This window comes from Hyla sarda, chromosome 6 (assembly GCF_029499605.1).
Source record: "Hyla sarda isolate aHylSar1 chromosome 6, aHylSar1.hap1, whole genome shotgun sequence".
Classification (NCBI taxonomy): Eukaryota; Metazoa; Chordata; class Amphibia; order Anura; family Hylidae; genus Hyla; species Hyla sarda.
This window is the reverse complement of record NC_079194.1, coordinates 221,235,553-221,260,347: the sequence shown is the minus strand read 5'-3', so window position 1 is coordinate 221,260,347 and position 24,795 is coordinate 221,235,553. Positions and strand designations below refer to the sequence as shown.

At 43.4% G+C, this 24,795-nt stretch overlaps 1 protein-coding gene and 1 long non-coding RNA gene across 2 annotated transcripts in view; one reads left to right on the top strand and one right to left on the bottom strand.

The window, feature by feature from the left end:
* Positions 1-24,795, bottom strand: part of LOC130276748 (ovochymase-2-like) — a 105,259-nt gene that overhangs the window by 29,121 nt on the left and 51,343 nt on the right. Inside the window, exons 20-22 of the mRNA XM_056526574.1 lie at positions 14,845-15,004; positions 14,647-14,742; positions 10,223-10,352 (exon numbers count right to left, since the gene is read on the bottom strand). Coding sequence (XP_056382549.1) covers positions 10,223-10,352; positions 14,647-14,742; positions 14,845-15,004 — 386 coding nt within the window. The remainder of the gene's footprint in view (positions 1-10,222; positions 10,353-14,646; positions 14,743-14,844; positions 15,005-24,795) is intronic.
* Positions 15,384-24,795, top strand: part of LOC130276756 (uncharacterized) — a 48,704-nt gene continuing 39,292 nt past the window's right edge. The window contains exons 1-2 of the long non-coding RNA XR_008845231.1: positions 15,384-15,513; positions 18,532-18,595. This is a non-coding gene — a long non-coding RNA (uncharacterized LOC130276756). The remainder of the gene's footprint in view (positions 15,514-18,531; positions 18,596-24,795) is intronic.

Below are 24,795 nucleotides of genomic sequence, written 5' to 3'. Positions count from 1 at the left end.
CTGCTCCTCTACACCTCTCTGTCCACTCCTCTACACCCCTCTGTACACTCCTCTACACCCCTGTCACCCATGTACACTCCTCTACACCCCTGTCCACTCCTCTACACCCCTGTCACCCATGTACACTCCTCTACACCCCTCTGTCCTCTCCTCTACACCCCTGTCACCCATGTACGCTCCTCTGCACCCCTTTGTACGCTCCTCTACACCCCTCTGTCCACTCCTCTACACCTCTGTCACCCATGTACGCTCCTGTACACCCCTCTGTACGCTCCTCTACACCCCTCTAAACCCCTTTGTCACCCATGTCCACCCCTCTACATCCCTCTGTCACCCATGTACACTCTTCTACACCCCTCTGTCACCCATTTTAAAAAAAAGTTCGGCACCTAATAGATTTGTTTTGCAGGTTTAACGGTGAAGAATTGTGTGTGGAAGAAATCGTGATGATGGCCCGGACCAGATGGAGAAGAGAAGGCAACATTGCAAATTAGAGAAGACGTCATTGGTGAGTTGCTGTATAAAGCAGCACTTTAAACTACATACCCACTGATAAATATAGTGCATTGCATTTTTTACCATTCCCCCCCCCCCCCCCCCCTTTTTTATTTTTTTTTGCTCGTCAACCTCTGTAGCGGTGCCCCGCGGAAATTTTTTTTTCGAGGTGTGCCCCGACCCGAAAAAGGTTGGGAAACACTGGCCTAGAGTGAGTGATCAGCTGGAATCTGAGCTTAACCTGTATTTTGGCCAGAATTCTACCCCAGATGCGTCACCAGCTTGGATCTGGATGGCTCATAAGCCGTTTATCCGAGGCCGCATTATATCCATAGCTTCTGGTATAAAAAGGGATCGTACGCATCTGAGGGAGGCATTGGAGGCTAAACTACTTAGGTTAATTTATGCGCACCAACAGGATCCCTCATTGTCTTTGTACACAGCCCTAAAGGAGACCAGGGTGCGACTGGACGCACTTATGTCTACTTCTGTTGAGAAGGCAGTTAGATGGACCAAGGCTACATATTATAAGTACGCCAACAAGCCTTATCGTCTGTTGGCTATGATGTTACATAGTTACATAGTTAGTACGGTTGAAAAAAGACATACGTCCATCAAGTTCAACCAGGGAATTGAAGGGTAGGGGTGTGGCGCGATATTGGGGGAGGGATGGGATTTAATATTTCTTCATAAGCATTAATGTTATCTTGTTCCAGGAATGTATCCAACCCTGTTTTAAAGCTGTTAGATTTTCCTGCTGTGACCAGTTCCTGAGGTAGACTGTTCCATAAGTTCACAGTTCTTATGGTAAAAAAGGCGTGTCGCCCCTTGAGACTAAACCTTTTCTTCTCCAGACGGAGGGAGTGCCCCCTCGTCCTTTGGGGGGGTTTAACCTGGAACAGTTTTTCTCCATATTTTTTGTATGGGCCATTAATATACTTATATACATTTATCATATCCCCCCTTAAACGTCTCTTCTCAAAACTAAACAATTGTAACTCCTTTAATCGCTCCTAATAACTAAGATGTTCCATGCCCCATATTAGTTTAGTCGCGTGTCTCTGCACCCTTTCCAGCTCCACAGTGTCCCTTTTATGGACTGGTGCCCAAAACTGAACAGCATATTCCAGGTGAGGCCGTACCAATGCTTTATAAAGGGGGAGTATTATGTCCCTGTCCCTCGAGTCCATGCCTCTTTTTATACATGACAATATCCTGCCGGCCTTGGAAGCAGCAGCCTTACATTGCATGCTATTCTGTAGTCTGTGATCTACAAGTACACCCAGATCCTTCTCTACCAGTGACTCTGCCAGTTTATTCCCCCCTAAGACATACGACGCATGCATGTTATTAGTACCCAGATGCATAACTTTACATTTATCCACATTGAACCTCATTTGCCAAGTGGATGCCCGGACACCTAGTCTATCCAAATCATCTTGTAACCTATACACATCCTCTATAGACTGTATCATGCTACAAAGCTTGGTGTCATCTGCAAAGATTATAACAGAACTGTTAATGCCATCCTCTATATCATTGATAAATAAATTAAACAACAGCGGGCCCAGTACTGAACCTTGGGGTACACCACTAATATCCGGGGACCAATCAGAGTACGAATCATTGACCACCACTCTCTGGGTACTATCCATGAGCCAGTGTTCAATCCAGTTACAAACTAAAGTTTCCAAACCCAAAGACCTTAACTTACCTGTCAGACGTCTATGAGGGACAGTATCAAACGCTTTAGCAAAATCCAGAAACACTATATCCACAGCCATTCCTCTGTCAAGGCTTCTACTCACTTCTTCATAAAAGCAAATTAGATTGGTTTGACAACTTCTATCCTTAGTAAACCCATGCTGGCTATCACTTATAATACCATTATCCCCTATGTATTCCTGTATGTAATCCCTTATAAGTCCTTCAAACAATTTACCCACAATGCACGTTAGACTTACCGGTCTATAGTTTCCTGGAGAAGACCTAGAGCCCTTTTTGAAGATTGGCACCACATCCCTTGTGCCAGTCCCTTGGCACAATATCAGACACCAGTGAATCTCTAAATATCATGAACAGGGGTACAGATATTACTGAACTTAGTTCTCTAAGAACTCTTGGGTGCAATCCATCTGGCCCTGGAGATTTGCTTACATTTATATTACTTAACTTACCTTGTACCATTTCTACATTAAGCCAGTTCAGTACATTACATGATGTGTTACCAGCACTGACCTGTCCAATGTCAGCTCCTTCTTCCTTCGTATATACAGAACTAAAGAACCCATTCAGTAGCTCTGCTTTCTCTATATCGCCTGTGACAACCTCCTCATTATCATTATTAAGGGGTCCTACATGCTCTGTCCTTGGTTTTTTTTGCATTTATATATCTAAAAAAATATTTAGGATTAGTTTTGCTTTCTTTGGCCACCTGTCTCTCATTTTGAATTTTTGCTGTTTTTATTACATTTTTACAGATTTTATTAAGCTCTTTGTACTGTTTAAATGTTATAGCTGACCCATCAGATTTGTATTTTTTGAAAGCAATTTTTTTGTTGCTTATTGCTCTTTTAACATCATTTGTCAGCCATGTAGGATTTAGTTTTAATCGTTTATATTTGTTCCCCTTTGGTATATATTTAGCTGTATAGTTATTTAGAGTTGATTTAAAGATGTCCCATTTACCTTCTGTATCAGTATTTGACAACACCTCCCCCCAGTCTATGTCCTGTAGTGCAGCTCTCAGCCCAGGGAAGTTTGCCTTTTTAAAGTTATATGTTTTTGCCTTCCCCGTCTTTGTTTTCTACATTTTAAGTCAAAAGTAACTATATTGTGGTCGCTATTACCAAGGTTTTCCCGCACAGTTACATTACCAACCAGCTCTGCGTTGTTGGAAATTATCAGATCCAACAAGGCATCACTTCTTGTTGGGTCCTCCACAAACTGGCCCATAAAATTATCCTACAATAAATTTAGGAATTGTCGCCCCTTTGTAGCTTTAGCCAACCCCGGACCCCAATCTATATCTGGATAGTTAAAATCTCCCATTATTACCACTGTACCTGCCCGGGCGGCCCTCTCTATTTGTTTATGAAGCCGACCTTCTATCTCTTCAGTGATATTAGGGGGTCTGTAGATTACACCAAATATTATTTTTACAGTATTTCCCTCCTTTTGTAATTCTACCCACAGTGATTCCACATCCTCAGAATCATCACACTCAATGGCATCGTTCACACTGACTTTCATACCACTTCTTACATACAGACAGACTCCACCACCTTTTCTGTTCATTCTATCTTTGCGAAACAATGTAAACCCCTGCAGATTAACGGCCCAGTCATGCGAGGAGTCCAGCCATGTCTCAGTGACCCCAACTATATCAATATGTTCCTCCAGTATCAAGGCCTCAAGCTCCCCAATTTTATTTGCTAGGCTTCTGGCATTTGTGAACATACACTTTACATTTCCATCCTTTATGTTATTGGGGTTAATGGGATTCAAGGGTGTAAGTTTTATTTTCCTATGAAGCCTATTCCTATTAACTATTTTAACCACTCCCTCCGCTCCACCCCCAGGTACATTATTAAGTCCACCCTCTCTATCTACACTATCTTCCCCCTCTTCGCTGTAGGTTCCCTCCCCCCCAAGTCCCTAGTTTAAACACTCCTCCACCCTTCTAACCATCTTCGCTCCAAGCACAGCTGCACCCTCCCCATTGAGGTGCAGCCCGTCCCTACGGTAGAGCCGGTAACCGAATGTGAAGTCGGCCCAGTTCTCCATGAACCCAAACCCCTCCTTCCTACACCAGCTTCTGAGCCACTTGTTTAGCTCCCTAATCTCCTGCTGCCTCTCTGGTGTGGCTCGTGGTACTGGCAGTACAGTAATCCCCCGACCTACGATGGCCCCGACATATGATAAAATCGACATACGATGGCCTCTCAGAGGCCATCGCATGTCGATGTCAGCATCGACATACAATGCTTTTATATGTCGGGGCCATTGCATTAACTGCTATTCGACAGCGCAAAATGCTTAAGCTGCTGTCGGATAGCAGTGTAATGTGCCCCAGCAGGTTCACTTACCTATCCCCGCTGCTCCGGGTCCACTTCGCGATCCTCTGGCATCTTGCGCATCTTCTCCAGGGTCCGGGCCTTGCTTTCCGGCGTCGTTATTACACCACTACGCACGCCGCGCCGGCGCAGCAGCGTAATAACGTCACCGGAAAGCGAGGCCCGGACCCTGCAGAAGATGCGCAAGACACCGGAGGATCGCGAAGAAGACACCGGAGCAGCGGGACAGCATCGGGAGCCCCTGGAACAGCATCGGAAGCGGTGAGGACCTGGTCCGGAGCGACGGGGACAGGTGAGTACAGATGCCTATACTTTACATTGCACGGATCCCTCAACATACGATGGATTCGACAAACGATGGGTCGTTTGGAACGAATTACCATCGTATGTTGAGGAACCACAGTATTTCAGAAAATACTACCTTGGAGGTCCTTGCCTTAAGCTTGCGGCCTAAGTCCCTGAAATCATTTTTAAGGACACTCCACCTACCTCTTACTTTGTCATTGGTGCCAATATGTACCATGACTGCTGGGTCCTCTCCAGCCCCTCCCAGCAACCTGTCAACCCGATCCGCGGTGTGCAGAACTCGAGCGCCAGGCAGACAACAAACTGTTCGGCGATCCCGGTCTTTGTGAAAGATCGCCCTGTCTGTCCCCCTAATAATTGAGTCCCCCACCACTAGTACATGTCTGGCCTGCCCTGCACTCCTCCCTCCCTCCTTACTGGAGCAGACACCCCCCTGGTGGTCAGAGGCAGTATCCTCCTGCAGTTCTGCTAGCTCTGTAATGGCATCCCCCTCATCTGCCAAGCGGGCAAACTTGTTGGGGTGTGCCAGTTCAGGACTAGCCTCCCTGACACTTTTTCCCCTACCCCGCTTTCTAACTGTAACCCAGCTAACTGCCTGACTGTCCTGCAGCTCCGTCCCACTATCCTCCCCCACCTCTACCCCAGAGAGTAACTGCTCAGTGAGCAGGAGACTCCTCTCCGGGTTGTCAATGCGTCTCAATGTTGCAAGCTGTTCCTCTAGATCCAGGATCTGGGCTTCAAAATGAACAACTCGCTCACATCTCACACAGAAGTACGCACCCTCAAACTGCTGCTCAAGGATTGCATACATCGTGCAGGATGTACACCGGACTGCATTTTCCATCATAGAGGCCATCTAGTTATGGGGATTTCACAAATGTATAGGCAAAAACAGACAGTCAAAATTACACCTCAAATTTATTGTAGACCTTGTGGGTTCAGAAATGAACACTCACAGCGATCTGAACCTCCTGCTTTCAAACTCCTGTTTTTGAAACTCCTCTTTCAAGCCCAATCTTACACAGTAACACTCAGAAATAGCAAGCTCAATAAAGAGTCCCAAGCTAGGATTTATACACCTGTGCCCAATCAACTCCTCCCCCTAGAGGTGGAACAGAGAAAAAGAGAAAAAAAAAGCAGAAAAAGGGTGTTTAAACTCTAACAATTATCCCACTATGTGCAAGAGAAAAAGACTTACCCAAAATATAATTGAGGACTATAGGCAGACACACCCACTCCACAGATTCTGTCCTCGTCCATTCACACCCTCTATGGATTAAACTACATTCCGATATACAAATTGATTAGATCCGATTTAGCAAGGTGGAACTATCCCTACATTTCATGGATTGGCAGAATTACTGTAATTAAAATGATGGCTCTGCCTAAACTGCTGTATCTGTTTCGTTCATTGCCCATACCTTTGCTCCGTAAGGACCTAGATGCTATGCAGCGAGATATGTTTGTTTATATTTGGAATAATAAAAGACATAGGATATCCCGGAAAGTGATGCACTATAATAATTGTCGGTTCCAAATTTGTTAAAATATTATTACGCAGCACGAATAGCCCAATTAGCACTGGTAAATGCTAGGGGTGGAGCTCCAAGATGGACAAGGTTGGAAAACTATCTATTGGCACCTTACTGGTATATGGCTTTGATGTGGACGAATGACTCTATAGAGTCTAAGGTCCCAAGCTCGGCTCTGGTTGCACTTTATTCGCTCTCACTCTGGCGCCAGATCCGCTTCAAGTTCTCTCTCCAATCTCCTGCTTCTCCCTTTCTTACCTTTCTTTCTAACCCCTCTTTCCTCCCTGGATTGCATCGTACCTCTTTTCAGTGGTGGATTGACAATAATTTAGTGCGATTACATGACTTGCATGATGGCCGTAGTTTACACACTGTCTCCACCCTTAAATCCTATAAAGATATGCCAGACCGAGAGACATTCAGAGCACTCCAGATACTCTCATTCTTCCGTAAAACTTACAGACAGGGTACCCCACACTCAACCTACATTTCTAGAGGTATTTATTATATATAGACCCATGTCGTCAGGACTTCTTTCTTTGATATACGCGCACCTTAACAGCCCACCACAAGAGGGGAAGCTAAAATATATGGATGAGTGGGAAAGGGATTTACACATAACTCTGACGGCAGCGCAATGGTCGGACTGTTGTACTGCACTGAGCAAGGGCAGTTGGCAAGTATCCCTTGCTGAAACAGCTTTAAAGGTCCGGCATCGCACTTATATGGTACCCATGAGACTCCATGCTATCTATCCAGAATGCTCACCACTGTGTTTTCGGGGCGGTAGCCAGAGGGGTACAATGTTTATGTATGGTGGGGTTGCCCCACGGTGGTGGGCCTCTGGACGAGAGTGTTGGACCTTCTTGTTTCCTTGATCTCTGGTAGCGTACCACGAACACCTGAGTTTTGTTTACTGGGACACAAACCATCCAGAATGCGATATCAAACGTTTTGCTTTACTCAATTTGTTATGATGGCGACCAGGATATATATAGCTTCTCAATGGAAGCAATCGGTCTTAGATTTTGCTAGAGTGATAGATAGGATCGATGTAATAATGCTTAATGAGAAATTAACGGCTATCAGGGAGGATGGGGTGGCGGCCTTTCAATCGCTGTGGGGGCCGTGGATTGAATCGACCTATTGCTCGGTTCGTCATTGTCTTACCCTAAATTGATTTGATAGGAGTGGGCTGACATGTATGGGAGATTGGCTTAGGTCCTAGGGGAGACTGACCACCTATATATGGTTATTCCTTTGGATAGTTCATTACACGTATATGCTTACCTAATGTGCTGTATTTTTGTACTTCACTAGCACTCTCTGACCGCTGTATTCCATTTATGTTATTGGTGTACCTAATGTTATTATAGTTATGGCCTCTTAGGCCTCTGTTCATGGTTTTGCTGAATGGATATGTACTTGTGTATTTCTGAGCAACAATAAAGCTTCACGGTTTGATTATTAAAAGGAGAAAAAGACCCCCAAAATTTGTAGTGCAATTTCTCCAGAGTACGGAGATACCCCATTTGTGACCCTAAACTGTTTCCTTGAAATACGACAGGGCTCCAAAGTAAGGACTAACTTAGGGATTGCATAGGGGTGGACATAGGGATATTCTACGCCAGTGATTCCCAAACAGGGTGCCTCCAGCTGTTGCTAAAATCCCAGCATGCCTGGACAGTCAGCGGCTGTCCGGAAATGCTGGGAGTTGTTGTTTTGCAACAGCTGTAGGCTCCATTTTGGAAACACTGTCGTGTTTTTTTTTTTTAAATAAAAAAGTAAAAAAATTGGAAAAATCCTCTCCCCCAATAAAAAGCTGAACTATTAAAATATATTATTTATTATCCCGTACAGTGAACGGCGTAAACTTAAAACAATTTAAAAAGTCAAAAATTGCAGATTTTTTTGTCACATTTTATAAAAAAAAAAAAGAGTGGTACTGATAAAAACTACAGATCATGGTGCACGAAATGAGCCCTCATACCGCCCCATATACGGAAAAATTAGAAAGTTATAGGTGGTCAAAATAGGGCAATTTCAAACATACTAATTTTGTTAAAAGGGTTTGAGATTTTTTTAAGCGGTGCAATAATTTTTACCGTAAAGTGTACAGCGTGAAAACAAAACCTTACAAAATGTGCTAATTTGCAGTTTTCTTTAAATTTTTTTCACATAAATAATATTTGTTTGGTTGCGCCGTACATTTTATGGTAAAATAAGTGATGTAATTACAAAGTACAATTGGTGACGCAAAAAACAAGCCCACGTATGGGTCTGTAGATGGAACTATTAAAGAGTTATGATTTTTAGAAGGCGAGGAGGAAAAAACGAAAATGCAAAAATAAAATTGGCCTGGTTCTTAAGGCCAAAATGGGCCTTGTCCTTAAATGGGCACTGTCACCAAATTTTTTGTTTTTGATATGTTGTAGTACTTATGTACTACAACATATCTCTAATATACTTTCATTATTTTTTATTTTATTAAAATAGTTTATTTTATATTTGAAAACCGGCCACTAGGGGTCTCCCTCCTAGTGGCCGGCTGCAGCCTGCCATGATGTCACGACTGAATTAGGACTGATGCCGGCCGGGCAATCGGTCCTAATTCAGTCAGACAATCAGCCTGCAATCGCTCCCTGCCTGTCAATCAGAAGGCAGGGAGTGAGCTGAGAGCACAGAGGATGCAGCTCCCTGGCCTCGCACGCCGGCCCCGCCTCCCGGCCTCAGGACTGCCCTGCACTTCGGTAATTGATTTTCAGGGTGTGGGGGGGGCTTGCGCAGCGGCGGCCATGGAGAGGTGGTGGGATAGAGCGGGTTGCGGCACTTCGGTAATTGTTTTTTTCGGGGGGCGTATTGGTGAAACAGCTGGAGGCAGCCTGTGTAGATGAACATGAACTAAGGGCGGAAGTGTCGGCCCCAGCAGGCATTAGTGACGTTGCGCCTGCTGGGGAAGTCTGCCTGGTAGTGAACACACTACCAGGCAGACAAAAAGCCATTTTTAGTATAGTAAAAAAAAAATTGAAAGCAGGGAGGGGGTTAGGGATAGATAAACAATAGGCAGGGATAGAAAAAAAAAGGATGGTGGGAGCTACCCTTTAAGGGATTAAAAATCTAATTTTTAATAGAAGAAATTTACAAATCTGTTTAACTTTCTGGCACCAGTTGATTTTTAAAAACTTGTTTTCCACCGGAGTACCTCTTAAATAAACTGTTAATTCATTGTATATTTGCTTGGCACATGTGCAATCCATCTAATACAACAGGGAAAACACTGATCCATGGTGCTGTTGGTGTGCTGAATGTACATTCATGCAAGTAATATATATGCAATTAAAATGCAGGAAAACACGGGTGACATCAAGTCACCCGTGTTTTCCTGCATTTTAATTGCATATATATACCAAAGAGGGCAGTGCGTTCGTGGTTTCTGTCAGTCTAGAGACATACGCATAAGTGTTAATTTAATTTTATGCCAGCTTTCATGCCACCTCACTTGGTTGTTGTTATGTTTGCTGCCCCCTAGTGCAATTGAAACAGCTGTGACTGAGCTTTTTTTTTTTTAAACGCTAAGATCATTATTTTGCTCTATTAAGATTCGATATGATGTATAATTGGATTTTTAATAATTTAATTGCTCCTTATACTGGAACCAAGTTCATGAACCAAGAATATATTAATAGAAATATAGGACATTCAGAAGCTAATATCTTATATGAAGATTAATGGATGAATGGAAACAAGCAATGCACGGCATCTATCACCTCACTATAGAAATACGGTGATTTTGTTTGATTTCTATACATTTACCTGATACCTTCAGGATTGTCCTGGCCACTGGCTACCAATTTGATTTCCCCCGGCGATTGTAGTGACATGACATCTTTACAAGGTACATAAATATTCTGTGAGGAGCTGGAACTATTGGATGGAGGACTTTCTGTGAATAGAGACACATATGCAGTTAAATAATGCAGATTCTTCTCATCCTCGTGTACAATATTTAGTCCCTTAAAGGACTAAATCGCGGGGGGTCCGAACGCTGGGGCCCACGGCGATCTCCTGTACGGGGCCGCGGCTTTCCCGTGCAGGGGGCGTGCCAGCCGCAGCATGACATTGCGGCCGGCACGCCTCCTCCATACATCTCTATGGGAGAGGCGGGGAGGCAGCATTCGTGCCTCCCCGCATCCCCCATAGAACTGTATGGGGACGGGGAGGAGACGGGGCGTCACCGTCGACCTCTAGGTCAACGCTACATCACCATGGGCGCTAATGCCGGTGCCCCGTTAGGGAGATCGAGGGGGGTCCCAGCGGTCGGACCCCCCGCGATCAAACACTTATCCCCTATCCTGTGGATAGGGGATAAGTGTAATTCCGCTGCAGTTGTCCTTTAAGGACTCAGGAGCCATTTTGGTCTTGACAATACAGGAAATTTCAATTTTTGCGCTTTTTTCTCCTCGCCTTCTAAGAGCCATAACTTTTTTTTATTCCCCCCCCCCCTACAGACCCATACGAGGGCTTGTTTTTTGTGTCCCCAATTGTACTTTGTAATGACACCTTTCATTTTACTATAAAATGTACAGAGAAACCAAAATAAATGTTTACACAGTTCAATTCATGGTAGAAATGATACATTATCTTTATTCTGTAGGTCTATGCAAATAAAACAATACCCAGTTTATATAGATTATCTTTTATTGTACTACTTTAATAAGAACAAAATCAGTGTATTTAAAATTGTCCTTTCATATTTTGTCTTTTATTTTTCCATATACAGGGATGTATGAGCGCTCATTTTTTTGCACCAAGATCTGTAATAATTATCAGTACTATTCTTGTTTAAGTCTTGCTTTTGTAAGTCATGCTTTTTTATAAAAAATAAAAAAAATTCAGATATATGATTAAAAATCTATATTTTTGCAGTTTGGTATTTTTTTTACATTTACTCCATTTACCAAATGTATGGGATCATTTTAATATATTTAAAGATCAGACATTTCCGCACGTGGCAATACAAGTATGTTTTTTTTTTGTTTGTTTGTTTTTATGGGAAAAGAGAGGATTTTTTTATTGGGGAGGGGCTTATTCACTTTTTTTTATTAAAACTTATTTTTTTACTTTTTCTTTTACACATGCAATCTCAGCATTTACTCATTTACTCCAGCCCGGACTTTATCTCCTATCTACCCAATAGGTTACCCGTAACCTATAAAATGGAGGCAGCAGTACTAAACCTGTAATTTCCATTACTGATGGAGGCAGCTATGGAGCTCTCAAAAGCACATCTAACCAGGGGCGTAGCTAGAAACCACAGGACCCTGATGCAAAAAAGTGACACCCTGCAGCGCCGTATATTTACAGCACGCCGTGTCCTTAAGGGATAAAGCAGCTTACCTACTGCTGCGGGCTGGCCTGAATAGCGGTCAGGACTAAGTGGCTTTTCAGGTGTCACACCACTAGAGGAGGAAGGGCAGGGGTTCCTGGACAGGGCTCATGCGTGCCTTTCTCCACCTTCTCTTCACTCAATTTAAGTGGCAAGTAGGGTCGGACTGGGACAAAAAATAGGCTTGGGCATATTAGACATTGCAGACCATTTCTTTTGGGTAGGGGTCCCAGCAGTCAGACCCCCACCAAAATAAAATGGGCTGCATAGTCTAAGATCATAACAGTTCTTGTGGCTCTCCAGCTGTTGCACAGCTACAACTCCAATCATGCCTGCAGAGCTTTAGACATTATGGGAGTTGTAATTTTGTAACAGCAGGAGAGCTGCAGATTGGGGTACAGTTTCACCAATAACCCCTGCAAATTTTACAAATGACTATAGCAATGATGGGAAACAGACTTAAAAATTATCTGACTCACAGGAGACGTCTTCTCTGTTGTCTTTCCTTTTCTTTTCTTCTTCATCTGGTCCACATGCTAGGACTTCTTCCAGCTACATGTTCTCTTTAGAGTCTGATGTCCGGACATTATTGGGTCCTTACTTTGTCAGCAGATCCCCATCCTCCGTATGGCAACAATAATCAAAATAAATCTGCCACACACTGCACCCCCTAAATATAACCCTGCCACACACTGTGTCCCTTAAATATAACCCTGCCACACAATGTGCCCCTAAATATAACCCTGCCACACACTGTGCCCCTAAATATAACCCTGCCACACAATGCGCCCCCTAAATATAACCCTGCCACACAATGCACCCCCTAAATATAACCCTGCCACACACTGCGTCCACTAAATATAACCCTGCCACACACTGTGCCCCCTAAATATAACCCTGCCACACACTGTGCCCCCTAAATATAACCTTGCCACACAATGCACCCCCATAAATATACCTTGCCAGACATCATGACCCTCAAAATTACTCTCTAAGTCCCCCCAGACCCATCTTTTCTCTCCTTTAGACCCCTAAGGGCTCGTCCATACTGCAGACATTTAGTCAGCAAAATGTCCACTTGAAGCAGACGCTGCCAAAGTCATCAGCAGTAGGACCACAGGACATGCACAGTCTCTTAGACAGCAACACAATCTGGCAGAATAAACATGTTCATATTTTGGCCCTGTCACTCACCCTAGTGGCACACCACAATTTATTACTGTTCTTACAGTCCTTTTTATGTATGGTTTTGGGTCTATGATAGAACCTGCAAGGGCTCTGCAGCCTGAGTTTATTTAATTACCCTTACCCTATCTTGTGATCAGATCCAGCTTTGTTTTAATGTTTATATATTGTCTTAGTAAATAAATGAATACATTTCTTTTACTGACCTTGATGGTAGTTTAATATTTGTTGTTCATTTGTTTCATATATTAGCCTCCCCCGGCTAGTTACCTCATTATCTCCCTTGGCTGATACAATGTGATGAATACGGCACTCTTTGATCAGCTGTTGTAGGGGGCTTTGATTGTAGGGGGCTGGTGTGGATGGATGGGAACATACAAAAATATGTCCTGAGGCCCATTGGAATCTAGTTAGGCCCCTGATTCTGATGGTACCATATGTTACAGGGTTGTATTAATTATTGTCTTCACATATAGGATGAGGATCTGCTGACAAAGTGAAAAGCCAATGTCCCGTCATAAGCGAAGTCATCTCAGTCTGGACCTGATAAAGAAGAAAGACTACAGAGAAGACGTCACCTGTGAGTCATTTATATTATTATAAATTCTCCTGACTGTGTCCCATCAGTGCTGTAGTAATTGATATCTTTGTGTGGCCGAGTCTGTGGGAAGGGGCCATCAGGGGGGCCAAGGGCAATTTTTTGCATCAGGGTCCTGTGGTTTCTAGCTACACCCCTGAGTAAGGTTGAGGTAAAGTAATTAGCTAGCGATGGACAAGCAGGTTTTGTTTGTATGTGAATACTGCTGTACTTTGTGTTTGAAAATAAAGAGTAGGAGAATCCCAGCATGTTACTGTCTCAGACTTCTGTTTACTGCTGTTTTCCCATCTTTACAGAGCTTAAAGGAGTACTCCAACGCAAACCTTTTATGGGGGAAATGGAGCATGAAGCAAAGTTATATTAAATTGTAATGTACTCACGTTATCCATATGGTCTTCTTCCCGGACTTCTCCTCGCTTTTCCATCCGACCGGAAGCTGGGTCCTTTGATGACGCTCGGCCGCGTTTTCTTCATGATCCGGCACCATCTTAGCCCGGTGACTCATCGCACCCATGAGTCACTGCGGGCTGTGCCGGCCTCCCAGCCTGGAGTTGGCTACTCCTCTTTAAGTAATTTATTCATTAATGCGCTGAGCTGAGCTGCCATAGGCTCAGCTCAGCAAACACATATGGCAGCGCTGACCTCCAATCAGCGCTTACGTTACGCATGAGGGAGAATAGGACCGGACATACTACCAGGGCATTGTGGGAGATGTAGTAATTCAGGCTGAAAAACATGTGACCAGAACCCGGAAGTACCGGGAACTTCAGAGCGGCGTTGCAAGCGAACGGCTGGACCAAATCACGCGATTGTGGGCTCTATCAAAAGGTATGAGCAGGGGCTACATTTAGGGATATTTATTTTTTATTGTGAGCATCGGACTACTCCTTTAACTCCCACAAAAAAAGGACACTACATGAGTCTCCATTGTGCTGCAACCTCTATAACTGAGGTACCATCCGATAGTCCGGCAAGACCTACTAGAATTGTGTCAGCCCCTGGGCATCCTTACATAAATGCACATTTTGGCATACATATAAAGCAGGTAGAAGTGATAAATATCAATACCTGGCTGTAGGGCTTTCTCCTGGAAAAGTTTATGAAGCTGTTCCAAAGGAATGGATGGATGCCTGGGCTCAGGATCAGTGTCTGCAGCTCCTTCAACTGAATATTGAGGCTTAGAGTTAGTTAAAAGTCATTGTAATAATATGGGAGTTTTATACTAATGCTACTATAGGAGATGCATAGGTGAATTGCTGAACTTACCTGAGTGAACCGTTTTCCTTATCCATTGAATAAATGAGGGAACTCTGCTGTACACTCCAAGTTTTGGGCTTTCAGTGCATCCAACGCCCCAGCTCACAATGCCAAAGATAAAGTAAATGCCTTTATCAGACAGGCAAACTAGTGGTGCTCCAGACTGTGCCTACAATATGTTAATACGTTAATAATACCATCCTCACCACATAAATAATATCTGCCCTTGATCTGATAAGGTATTCACTTGCTACAACAAAAGCTGCTCCAGAGCCACTTTTCCTATTGGTAATGTATGAACAATAGCCATTTAGGCACTATGGGGTCTTCTGGTGGCCAGGCTACCAATACTAAATACAAGCATACATAGTCTTATTACTGCTCTCTAATGGGGCATATTCATCAAATCCTGTCCAGAGGAAAAGTGGCCCAGTTGCCCATAGCAACCAATCAGCTCGCTTCTTTCATTTTTAACAAGGCCTCTGCAAAATGAAAGAAGCGATCTGATTGGTTGCTACGGGCAACTGGGCCACTTTCCTTTTGCACTGGTTTTGATAAATCTCCCCCTATGTTCCAACTATAGGAGGCCTGTTTAGTTCCTATAATCACACCCATGTGCCTTCTGGAACTGAAACACAAGTAGATGTCCCCCCTATAGTAAGGAACACCACCACCAGGGTAACAACCATAGCATTGTTGTGGGGCTCAACAACTTAGGGGGCCCATTTTCACCTAAATGGGCACTGTCATTTGCAAAAACTGTTTATACCATGTAGATAATAACATTATGTGTGTATTTGTAATAAACATTGGTTAACAAATATGTATATCTGTATGTATATGGGTGACAAAATGCATCCTCGTCCATGCAGCTATTGCCTGTGTGTCTCTATGTGGAGACAACATACAGAAAGTATGAGCGGGACAAGTAGGGCTCTGTGTGGGCTTCTGGCTTGTCAATCAGCCTGCTGTGTGAGCCGGAGTCGTGTCATAGAGTCTGTCCACAGAGTACAGAGCCCTGCTTGTCCACCCACACTTCCTGTATATTGTCTCTGCACAGAGACATACAGGCAATAGCCACAGAAACCAGAAAACATTTCTTCACCTAAAAATAGACACTTTTTTTTAACCAATATCTATTTCAAATCTACATATAATATTATTATCTAGATAATTAAAAGAAAGTTTTTGCAAATGACAGTTACCACAGTTACAAATATACGATAATGTTAGTGGTACTTATAGAACACGGTGTGGAAAATTTTGTGTGACCCCATTTTATGTTTTACTAAGGATCCATGTAGTTACTCCTGCTGTGTATATCAGCCTCTCTCAGGGGCATTCATTTTTGCATTATACATTTGCTGCAATATTGCTATGTGATATTGTGGCATCATGTGTGCCTAACAGTGTCTTATGAGATCATAATATGTTTTTTTCTTATGCCATGCTATGATATCATGGTGAGCATTATCCCTGTGTTGTGACATCACAGTGTACATTATCCCACAAAATTACATTATGATGTGCATTGTCCATGTACCATAATATCATTGTCAGAAATATCCATATACTGTGACATCACTATGTGCATTATTCCTCTGCAGCACTGAGACCAAAGTAAACATAAGCATTTCAGAGCTAGATGCTGAAATTGGTCATGGTACATTCTAACCCCAATCCAAGCTTTGTTATGGGGGACCCCATGATTAAATGTGACACCCCTGTATTAGAAACAATATTTCATAATCATAGTGTACGCAGGTACAATTCTAAATGGAATGGCAGGTCACGTGCCTAATAAACAAGATACCAGTTTGGACCCCATCAAGCCACTATGCATTGACCAAGGTATTTAGTTACAAATTTTGCCACAGGTAAAGGGAAACCTATTTATAACCTATGCTACAAGACATGGACTGGGTTTCCAGAACATTTTGTAGTTCTATAATGGAAAATGTGTTGGTTATCTGCATTTTACTGCATTTCTGGAAAATAAGTTTAAAACTGAAGACTTGTTCACATGGGACTAAGCAGCATGAAGTACAGGGACCGGAGCCAGGTCATTGTGTCTTAGAGATGGAGTCTACCATGACACAGTGACTGCCCTCCCTATTAACAGAACAGCTTGGCATGGGTACAGAAAAGGTTCATCTGTCACATTAGCAAGAAAGCAGGATGGGAATTGATTTTATTTTTTTATATATATATATATATATATATATATATATATCAACAGGTATCTCAGAGGCAGTAACAGAACAAGTTACAACAGTAGTAGCAATTGAAGACCCCCAGGTCCACAAATATATATTTTCTCTGAAGGGGTTGTCTTATTGTTGTCAAATATTTAGTTATTTTTAAATGGCATTTTTGGCTCTTTCTGTGCATGCAGACAGGGCTGGACTATGGTTAGTGGAGACCCCAGGGGACAAAAAATCTGGGGGCCAACCATAATTTTATACCTGCAGTAGCTGTCAACCACTTATATTTTCAAACAAACTATTTTCTTTGATTATTGCATATTTTTGATCTTGCAGAATGAAAATCCCTACTATGTGCATGCTAGGACTTGTAGTTCTAGAAAGGGCCAGGGCCAGTCCATGGGTGGGTGGAGTTCCAATGCTCCAGGGGCAGACCTTAAATGACCTGTGATTATGTTTCAAGTTTACCTTACAGACAGGGGCAGCACTGCCCTGCCAGTGTAGACCTTTACAATACAATAATAAGTCCTTTATTTGTATAGTGTCAATTTATTCTAATGTGCTGTACAGAGAAAGTCATTACTCACAATATTTTGACCTATCACTATGTTTTGGAGTGTAGGTTACAACCCACACAAACACAGGGAGAACATACAAACTCCTTGCATATGCTAATCTTGGTGGGATTGGATCCTAAGACTCCAGCACTGCAAGGCAACAATGCTAACCACTGAGCCACTATGCCACCCGCAAGGTACTTATCATCTCCTGGTCTCCTCCACATTATGCTGCCCTTACTGATGCCGCTTCCACTGGGCTCTGATCATAGTGCCATCTTAGGGGCAGGGCTAAAATCCATGCAGGTGCAGACTGACCGGCCGGTCGATTCAGATGTTTGCCAAGGCCCGGCTGGGAAAAGGGCCCGTCGTCCGCTGCCTGTCAAATAAAATCTAAAAAAAAAATGTTTTTCCTTTAAATAGCCAGGCCTGGCACGGGGAAAGGGCCCGCTGTGGTCGCTATGTCTGTGCGGCTCCGCTGTTGGAGCCGGGCCTGGAGCTAAGTGTGAGCGTTATTTCGCTCCCAGACAGCCACTGTAATGGTGGCCCTTTAAGAGAACCGCAGTGGCTGCCTGGGAGATGCGCTTTGGCTTAGCCCCATGGTGATGTAAATCCCACGTCTAAGCCTGGCAGCGCCGGAGTTCACGTCGCTGCTGTCGAAGACCAGTGCGCCCGCCGCCCAGTCAAAGAAGTGCCCTGTCTCTCTGCCAGTTTTTTCAGTTGGCATCTGCATGGCCAAGCGGCAACACAAGGGATCTGAGTTGGCCTAATGGCATAGTAAGCAGGGGGTTCCGTGTGTTTATGTGGGTTGTTGTAGTTAGGGGGATTGGCATTGCCATTCCTTGAAGTAGACCATAGCCTCTAATGCACTGCACCCCCCCTTCCTTTCTATGGCAACTATTCATATACATACTGACTGTGTTATTCCACAACAGCCTTCCAGTCTGCCAGCCAGTCACAGTAGCCTGCCAGCCAGAACAGCCAGCTTCAGCAATTAAGGTGAGTGGAGACTGGAGCCAAGTTGGACTGGGTATCACAGACAGATCCGAAGTTGGCATAAAAAGGAGGAGGATAGTTCAGTGTTTTTAAGCGCTTGGTGTAGTTAAAGGGGTACTCTGGTGGAAAACTTTTTTTTTTTTTAATCAACTGGTGTCAGAAAGTTAAACAGATTTGTAAATTACTTCTATTAAAAAATCTTAATCCTTCCAGTATTTATTAGCTGCTGAATACTACTAAATACTTTTTGGAACACAGAGCTCTCTGCTGACAGAAAACATATGCTGCTCTGGACAGTTCCTAAAATGGACAGAGATGTCAGCAGAGAGCACTGTGGTCATGATGTCAGCAGAGAGCACTGTGTTCCAAAAAGAAAATAATTTCCTCTTTAGTATTCAGCAGCTAATAAGTACTGGAAGGATTAAGATTTTTTAATAGAAGTAATTTACAAATCTGTTTAACTTTCTGGTAACAGTTGATTTAAAAAAAATATTTCCACCGGAGTACCCCTTTAACCCCTTAAGGACCAGGCCCAAATATACCTTAAGGACCCGGCCATTTTTTGAACATCTGACCACTGTCACTTCAAGCATTAATAACTCTGGGATGCTTTTACCTTTCATTCTGATTCCGAGATTGTTTTTTCGTGACATATTCTACTTTATGTTAGTGGTAAAATTTTGTCGATACTTGCATCATTTCTTGGTGAAAAATTCCAAAATTTGATGAAAAAATTGAAAATTTAGCATTTTTTTTAAACTTTGAAGCTCTCTGCTTATAAGGAAAATGGATATTCCAAATAAATTATACATTGATTCACATATACAATATGTGTACTTTATGTTTTCATAATAAAGTTTACATGTTTTTACTTTTGGAAGACATCAGAGGGCTTCAAAGTTCAGCAGCAATTTTCAAATTTTTCACAAAATGTTCTAAATCAGAATTTTTCAGGGACCAGTTCAGTTTTGAAGTGGATTTGAAGGGCCTTCATATTAGAAATACCCCACAAATTACCCCATTATAAAAACTGCACCCCTCAAAGTATTCAAAATGACATTCAGTAAGTGTGTTAACCCTTTAGGTGTTTCACAGGAATAGCAGCAAAGTGAAGGAGAAAATTCAAAATCTTCATTTTTTACACTCGCATGTTCTTGTAGACCCAGTTTTTGAATTTTTACAAGTGGTAATAGGAGAAAAAGCCCCCAAAATTTGCAACCCAATTTCTCTCGAGTAAAGAAATACATCATATGTGTATGTCAAGTGTTCGGCGGGCGCAGTAGAGGGCACAGAAGGGAAGGAGCGAAAATGGGATTTTGGAGTGTGAACTTTTCTGAAATGGTTTTTGGGGGGCATGTCACATTTAGAAAGCCCCTATGGTGCCAGAACAGCAGAAAACACCACATGGCATACCATTTTGGAAACTAAACCCCTCAAGGCACATAACAAGGGGTCCAGTTAGCCTTAACACCTCACAGGTGTTTGACAACTTTTCGTTAAAATCGGATGTGTAAATGGAAAAAAAAAATTCACACTAAAGTGCAGTTTTCCCCCCAAATTTACCGTTTTTACAAAGGGTAATGGAAGAAAATGCCCCCCCAAATTTGTAACCCCATCTCTTCTGAGTATGGAAATACCCCATGTTAGGACGTAAAATGCTTTGCGGGCGAACTACAATGCTCAAAAGAGAAGGAGTCACATTTGGCTTTTTGAAAGCAACTTTTGCTGAAATGTTTTTTTGGGGGCATGTCGCATTTCAGAAGCCCCTGTGGTGCCAGGACAGCAAACAATACCCACATGGCATACTATTTTGGAAACTACACCCCTCAAGGAACGTAACAAGGGGTCCGCTGAGCCTTAACACCCCACAGGTGTTTGACGACTTTTCGTTAAAGTTGGATGTGTAAATGAAATTATTTTTTTTCTTTTACTAAAATGAAATTTTTCCCCTAATTTTTACATTTTTACAAGGGGTAATAGGAGAAAATGACCCCCAAAATTTGTAACCCTATTTCTTCTGAGTATGGAAATACCCCATGTTAGGACGTAAAATGCTCTGCTGGCGAACTACAATGCTCAGAAGAGGAGGAGCGCCATTGAGCTTTTGGAAAGAGAATTTGTTTGGAATGGTAGTCAGGGGCCATGTGCGTTTACAAAGCCCCCCCGTGGTGCCAGAACAGTGGACCCCCCCACATGTGACCCCATTTTGGAAACTACACCCCTCACAGAATTTAATAAGGGGTGCAGTGAGTATTTACACCCCACAGATCTTTGGAACAGTGGGCTGTGCAAATGAAAAATTTAATTTTTCATTTTTACGGACCACTGTTCCAAAAATCTGTCAGACACCTGTGGGGCGTAAATTCTCAATGCACCCCTTATTACATTACATGAGAGGTGTAGTTTCCAAAATGGGGTCACATGTGTCGGGGGTCCATTGTTCTGGCACTATGGGGGCTTTGTAAACACATGTGGCCTTCAATTCCGGACAAATTTTCTCTACAAAATCCCAATGGCGCTCCTTCTCTTCTGAGCATTGTAGTTCGCCCGCAGAGCACTTTAAATTCACATATGGGGTATGTTCTTACTCAGAAGAGATGGGGTTACAAATTTGGGGGGCTTTTTTCCTATTTTCCCTTGTGAAAATGAAAAATTTAGGGTAACACCAGCATTTTAGTGAAAAAAGAAAAAAAAAATTCATTTTCCCATCCAACTTTAATGAAAATTTGTCAAACACCTGTGGGGTGTTCAGGCTCACTATACCCCTTGTCACGTTCCGTGAGGGGTGTAGTTTCCAAAATGGGGTCACATGTGGGTATTTTTTTTTTTTTTGCGTTTGTCAGAACCGCTGCAAAATCAGCCACCCCTGTGCAAATCACCAATTTAGGCCTCAAATGTACATGGTGCGCTCTCATTCCTGAGCCTTGTTGTGCATCCGCAGAGCATTTTACGCCAACATCTGGGTATTTCCGTACTCAGGAGAAATTGCGTTACAAATTTTGGGGGTCTTTTTTAACTTTTACCGCTTGTGGAAATAAAAAGTATGGGGCAACACCAGCATGTTAGTGTAAATTTTTTTTATTATTTTACACTAACAGGCTGGTGTAGCCCCCAACTTTTCCTTTTCACAAGCGGTAAAAGGAAAAAAAAGACCCGTAAAAATTTGTAGTGCAATTTCTCCCGAGTACGGTGATACCCCATATATGGCCCTAAACTGTTTCCTTGAAATACGACAGGGTTCCGAAGTGAGAGAGCGCCATGCGCATTTGAGGACTAAATTAGGGATTGCATAGGGGTGGACATAGGGGTATTCTACACCAGTGATTCCCAAACAGGGTGCCTCCAGCTGTTGCTAAACTCCCAGCATGCCTGGACAGTCAGTGGCTGTCCAGAAATGCTGGGAGTTGTTGTTTTGCATCAGCTGGAGGCTCCGTTTTGGAAACCCTGCCGTACAAGACGTTTTTAATTTTTATTGGGGGGGACAGTGTAAGGGGGTGTATATGTAGTGTTTTACTCTCTATTATGTGTTAGTGTAGTGTTTTTAGGGTACATTCACACTGACGTGTAACGGTGAATTTCCCGCTAGGAGTCTGCGCTGTGGCGAAAAATTTGCCGCAGCCCAAACTTGAAGCAGGAAATTTACTGTAAACCTGTCTGTGTGAATGTACCCTGTACATTCACATGGGGGGGCAAACCTCCAGCTGTTTCAAAACTACAACTCCCAGCATGTACTGACAGACCGTGCATGCTGGGAGTTGTACTTTTGCAACAGCTGGAGGCACACTGGCTGGAAAACCTTCAGTTAGGTTCTGTTACATAACTCAGTATTTTCCAACCAGTGTGCCTCCAACTGTTGCAAAACTACAACTCCCAGCATGTACTAATCACCGAAGGGCATGCTGGGAGATGTAGTTATGCAACAGCTGGAGGTACCCAACTACAACTCCCAGCATGCTGAGACAGCTGTTTGCTTTTTGGGCATGCTGGGATTTGCAGTTTTGCAACATCTGGAGAGCTACAGTTTTTAGACCAGTGCACAGTGATCTCCAAACTGTGGACCTCCAGATGTTGCAAAACTACAACTCCCAGCATGCCCAGACAACAAACAGCTATGTGGGCATGCTAGGAGTTGTAGTTTTGCAAGATCTGGAGGGATATAGTTTAGAGACCACTGTATAGTGGTCTCAAACTGCAGCCCTCCAGCTGTTGCAAAACTACATATTCCAGCATGCCCAAACAGCTGTCTGGGCATGCTGGGAGTTGTAGTTTTGCAACACCTGGAGGGCTACAGTTTAGAGACCACAGTCTCAGACTGTAGCCCTCCAGATCAACTTACCGGCTTCTGTAGGATCCCGGGAGCCGTCCTCTTCTGACGCACGTGACGCCGCCTGCGGATCACCGTCGCCGCAGCCTCCGGATCAGTAAGTGTATGTCAGCGCCCGGTCCCCTTCGGTTCCCTGTTCTGCCCCGCCTATTGTGGGTGGGCAGGACGGGGAAAACGAAACTTAACCCCCCCGCCCCCTGTCTGCTATTGGTCGTCGCCACCCCTGCCACCTCACTCCTATGCCTACAGGGGGATTAAGTGGTCCTTAAGTGGTTAAGGTGATTGGCATTGCCATGCCTCAAAGTACACCATAGCCTCAAGCGCACTGCACCCCCTCTTCCTTTCTATGGCAAATATTCATATACTTACTGGGCAGGAATAGGGGCGAAGCAGAGGTGGGGCCAGGGGTGGAGTCTCGCTGGGGGCCCATGCTTTATTTGGTCCGGGGGCCCTGAGTGGTTTCAGTTTGCCCCTGAATCCATGTGTAATCTAAGCCAGCCTATGGGAGGGATGCCTACCCCCATCCATCTGATGACTCATCCTGTGACATCATATTCAATGGAAGGGACAGAAAGTCAGAGAGAATGTGACATTCAAAGGCAGAGCAGTCATGTATACAGTGGGGCAAAAAAGTATTTATTCAGCCACCGATTGTGCAAGTTCTCCCACTTAAAAAGATGAGAGGCCTGTAATTTTTATCATAGGTATACCTCAACTATGAGAGACATAGTGAGAAAACAAAATCCATAATATCACATGGTCTGATTTTTAAAGAATTTATTTGCAAATTATGGTGGAAAATAAGTATTTGGTCAATAACAAATGTTCATCTCAATACTTTGTTATATACCCCTTGTTGGCAATGACAGAGGTCAAATGTTTTCTGTAAGTCTTCACAAGGTTTTCACACACTGTTGCTGGTATTTTGGACCATTCCTTCATGCAGATCTCCTCTAGAGCAGTGATGTTTTGGGGCTGTCGCTGGGCAACACAGACTTTCAACTCCCTCCAAAGGTTTTCAATGAGGTTGAGATCTGGAAACTGGCTAGGCCACCCCAGGACCTTTAAATGCTTCTTACGAAGCCACTCCTTCGTTGCATGGGCGGTGTGTTTGGGATTATTGTCATGCTGAAATACCCAGCCACATTTCATCTTCAATGCCCTTGCTGATGGAAGGAGGTTTTCAATCAAAATCTCCTGATACATGGCCCCATTCATTCTTTACTTTACACGGATCAGTTGTCCTGGTCCCTAAGCAGAAAAAAAGCATGATGTTTCCACCCCCATGCTTCACAGTAGGTATGGTGTTCTTTGGATGCAACTCAGCATTCTTTCTCCTCCAAACACGATGAGTAGACTTTTTACCTAAAAGTTTTACTTTGGTTTCATCTGACCTTATGACATTCTCCCAATACTCTTCTGGATCATCCAAATGCTCTCTAGCAAACTTCAGATGGGCCTGGACATGTACTGGCTTAAGCAGGGGACACGTCTGGCACTGCATGATTTGAGTCCCTGGCGGTGTAATGTGTTACTGATGGTAGCCTTTGTTACTTTGGTCCCAGCTCTCTGCAGGTCATTCACTAGGTCCCTCTTGTGTGGTTCTGGGATTTTTCTCACCGTTCTTGTGATCATTTTGACACCACAGGGTGAGATCTTGCGTGGAGCCCCAGATCGAGGGAGATTATCAGTTGTCTTGTATGTCTTCCATTTTCTAATAATTGCTCCCACAGTTGATTTCTTCACACTTGTCTATTGCACCATAACTTGCAAATAAATTCTTTAAAAATCAGACAATGTGATTCTATGGATTTTTTCTCTCATAGTTGAGGTGTACCTATGAGGAAAATTACAGGCCTCTATCATCTTTTTAAGTGGG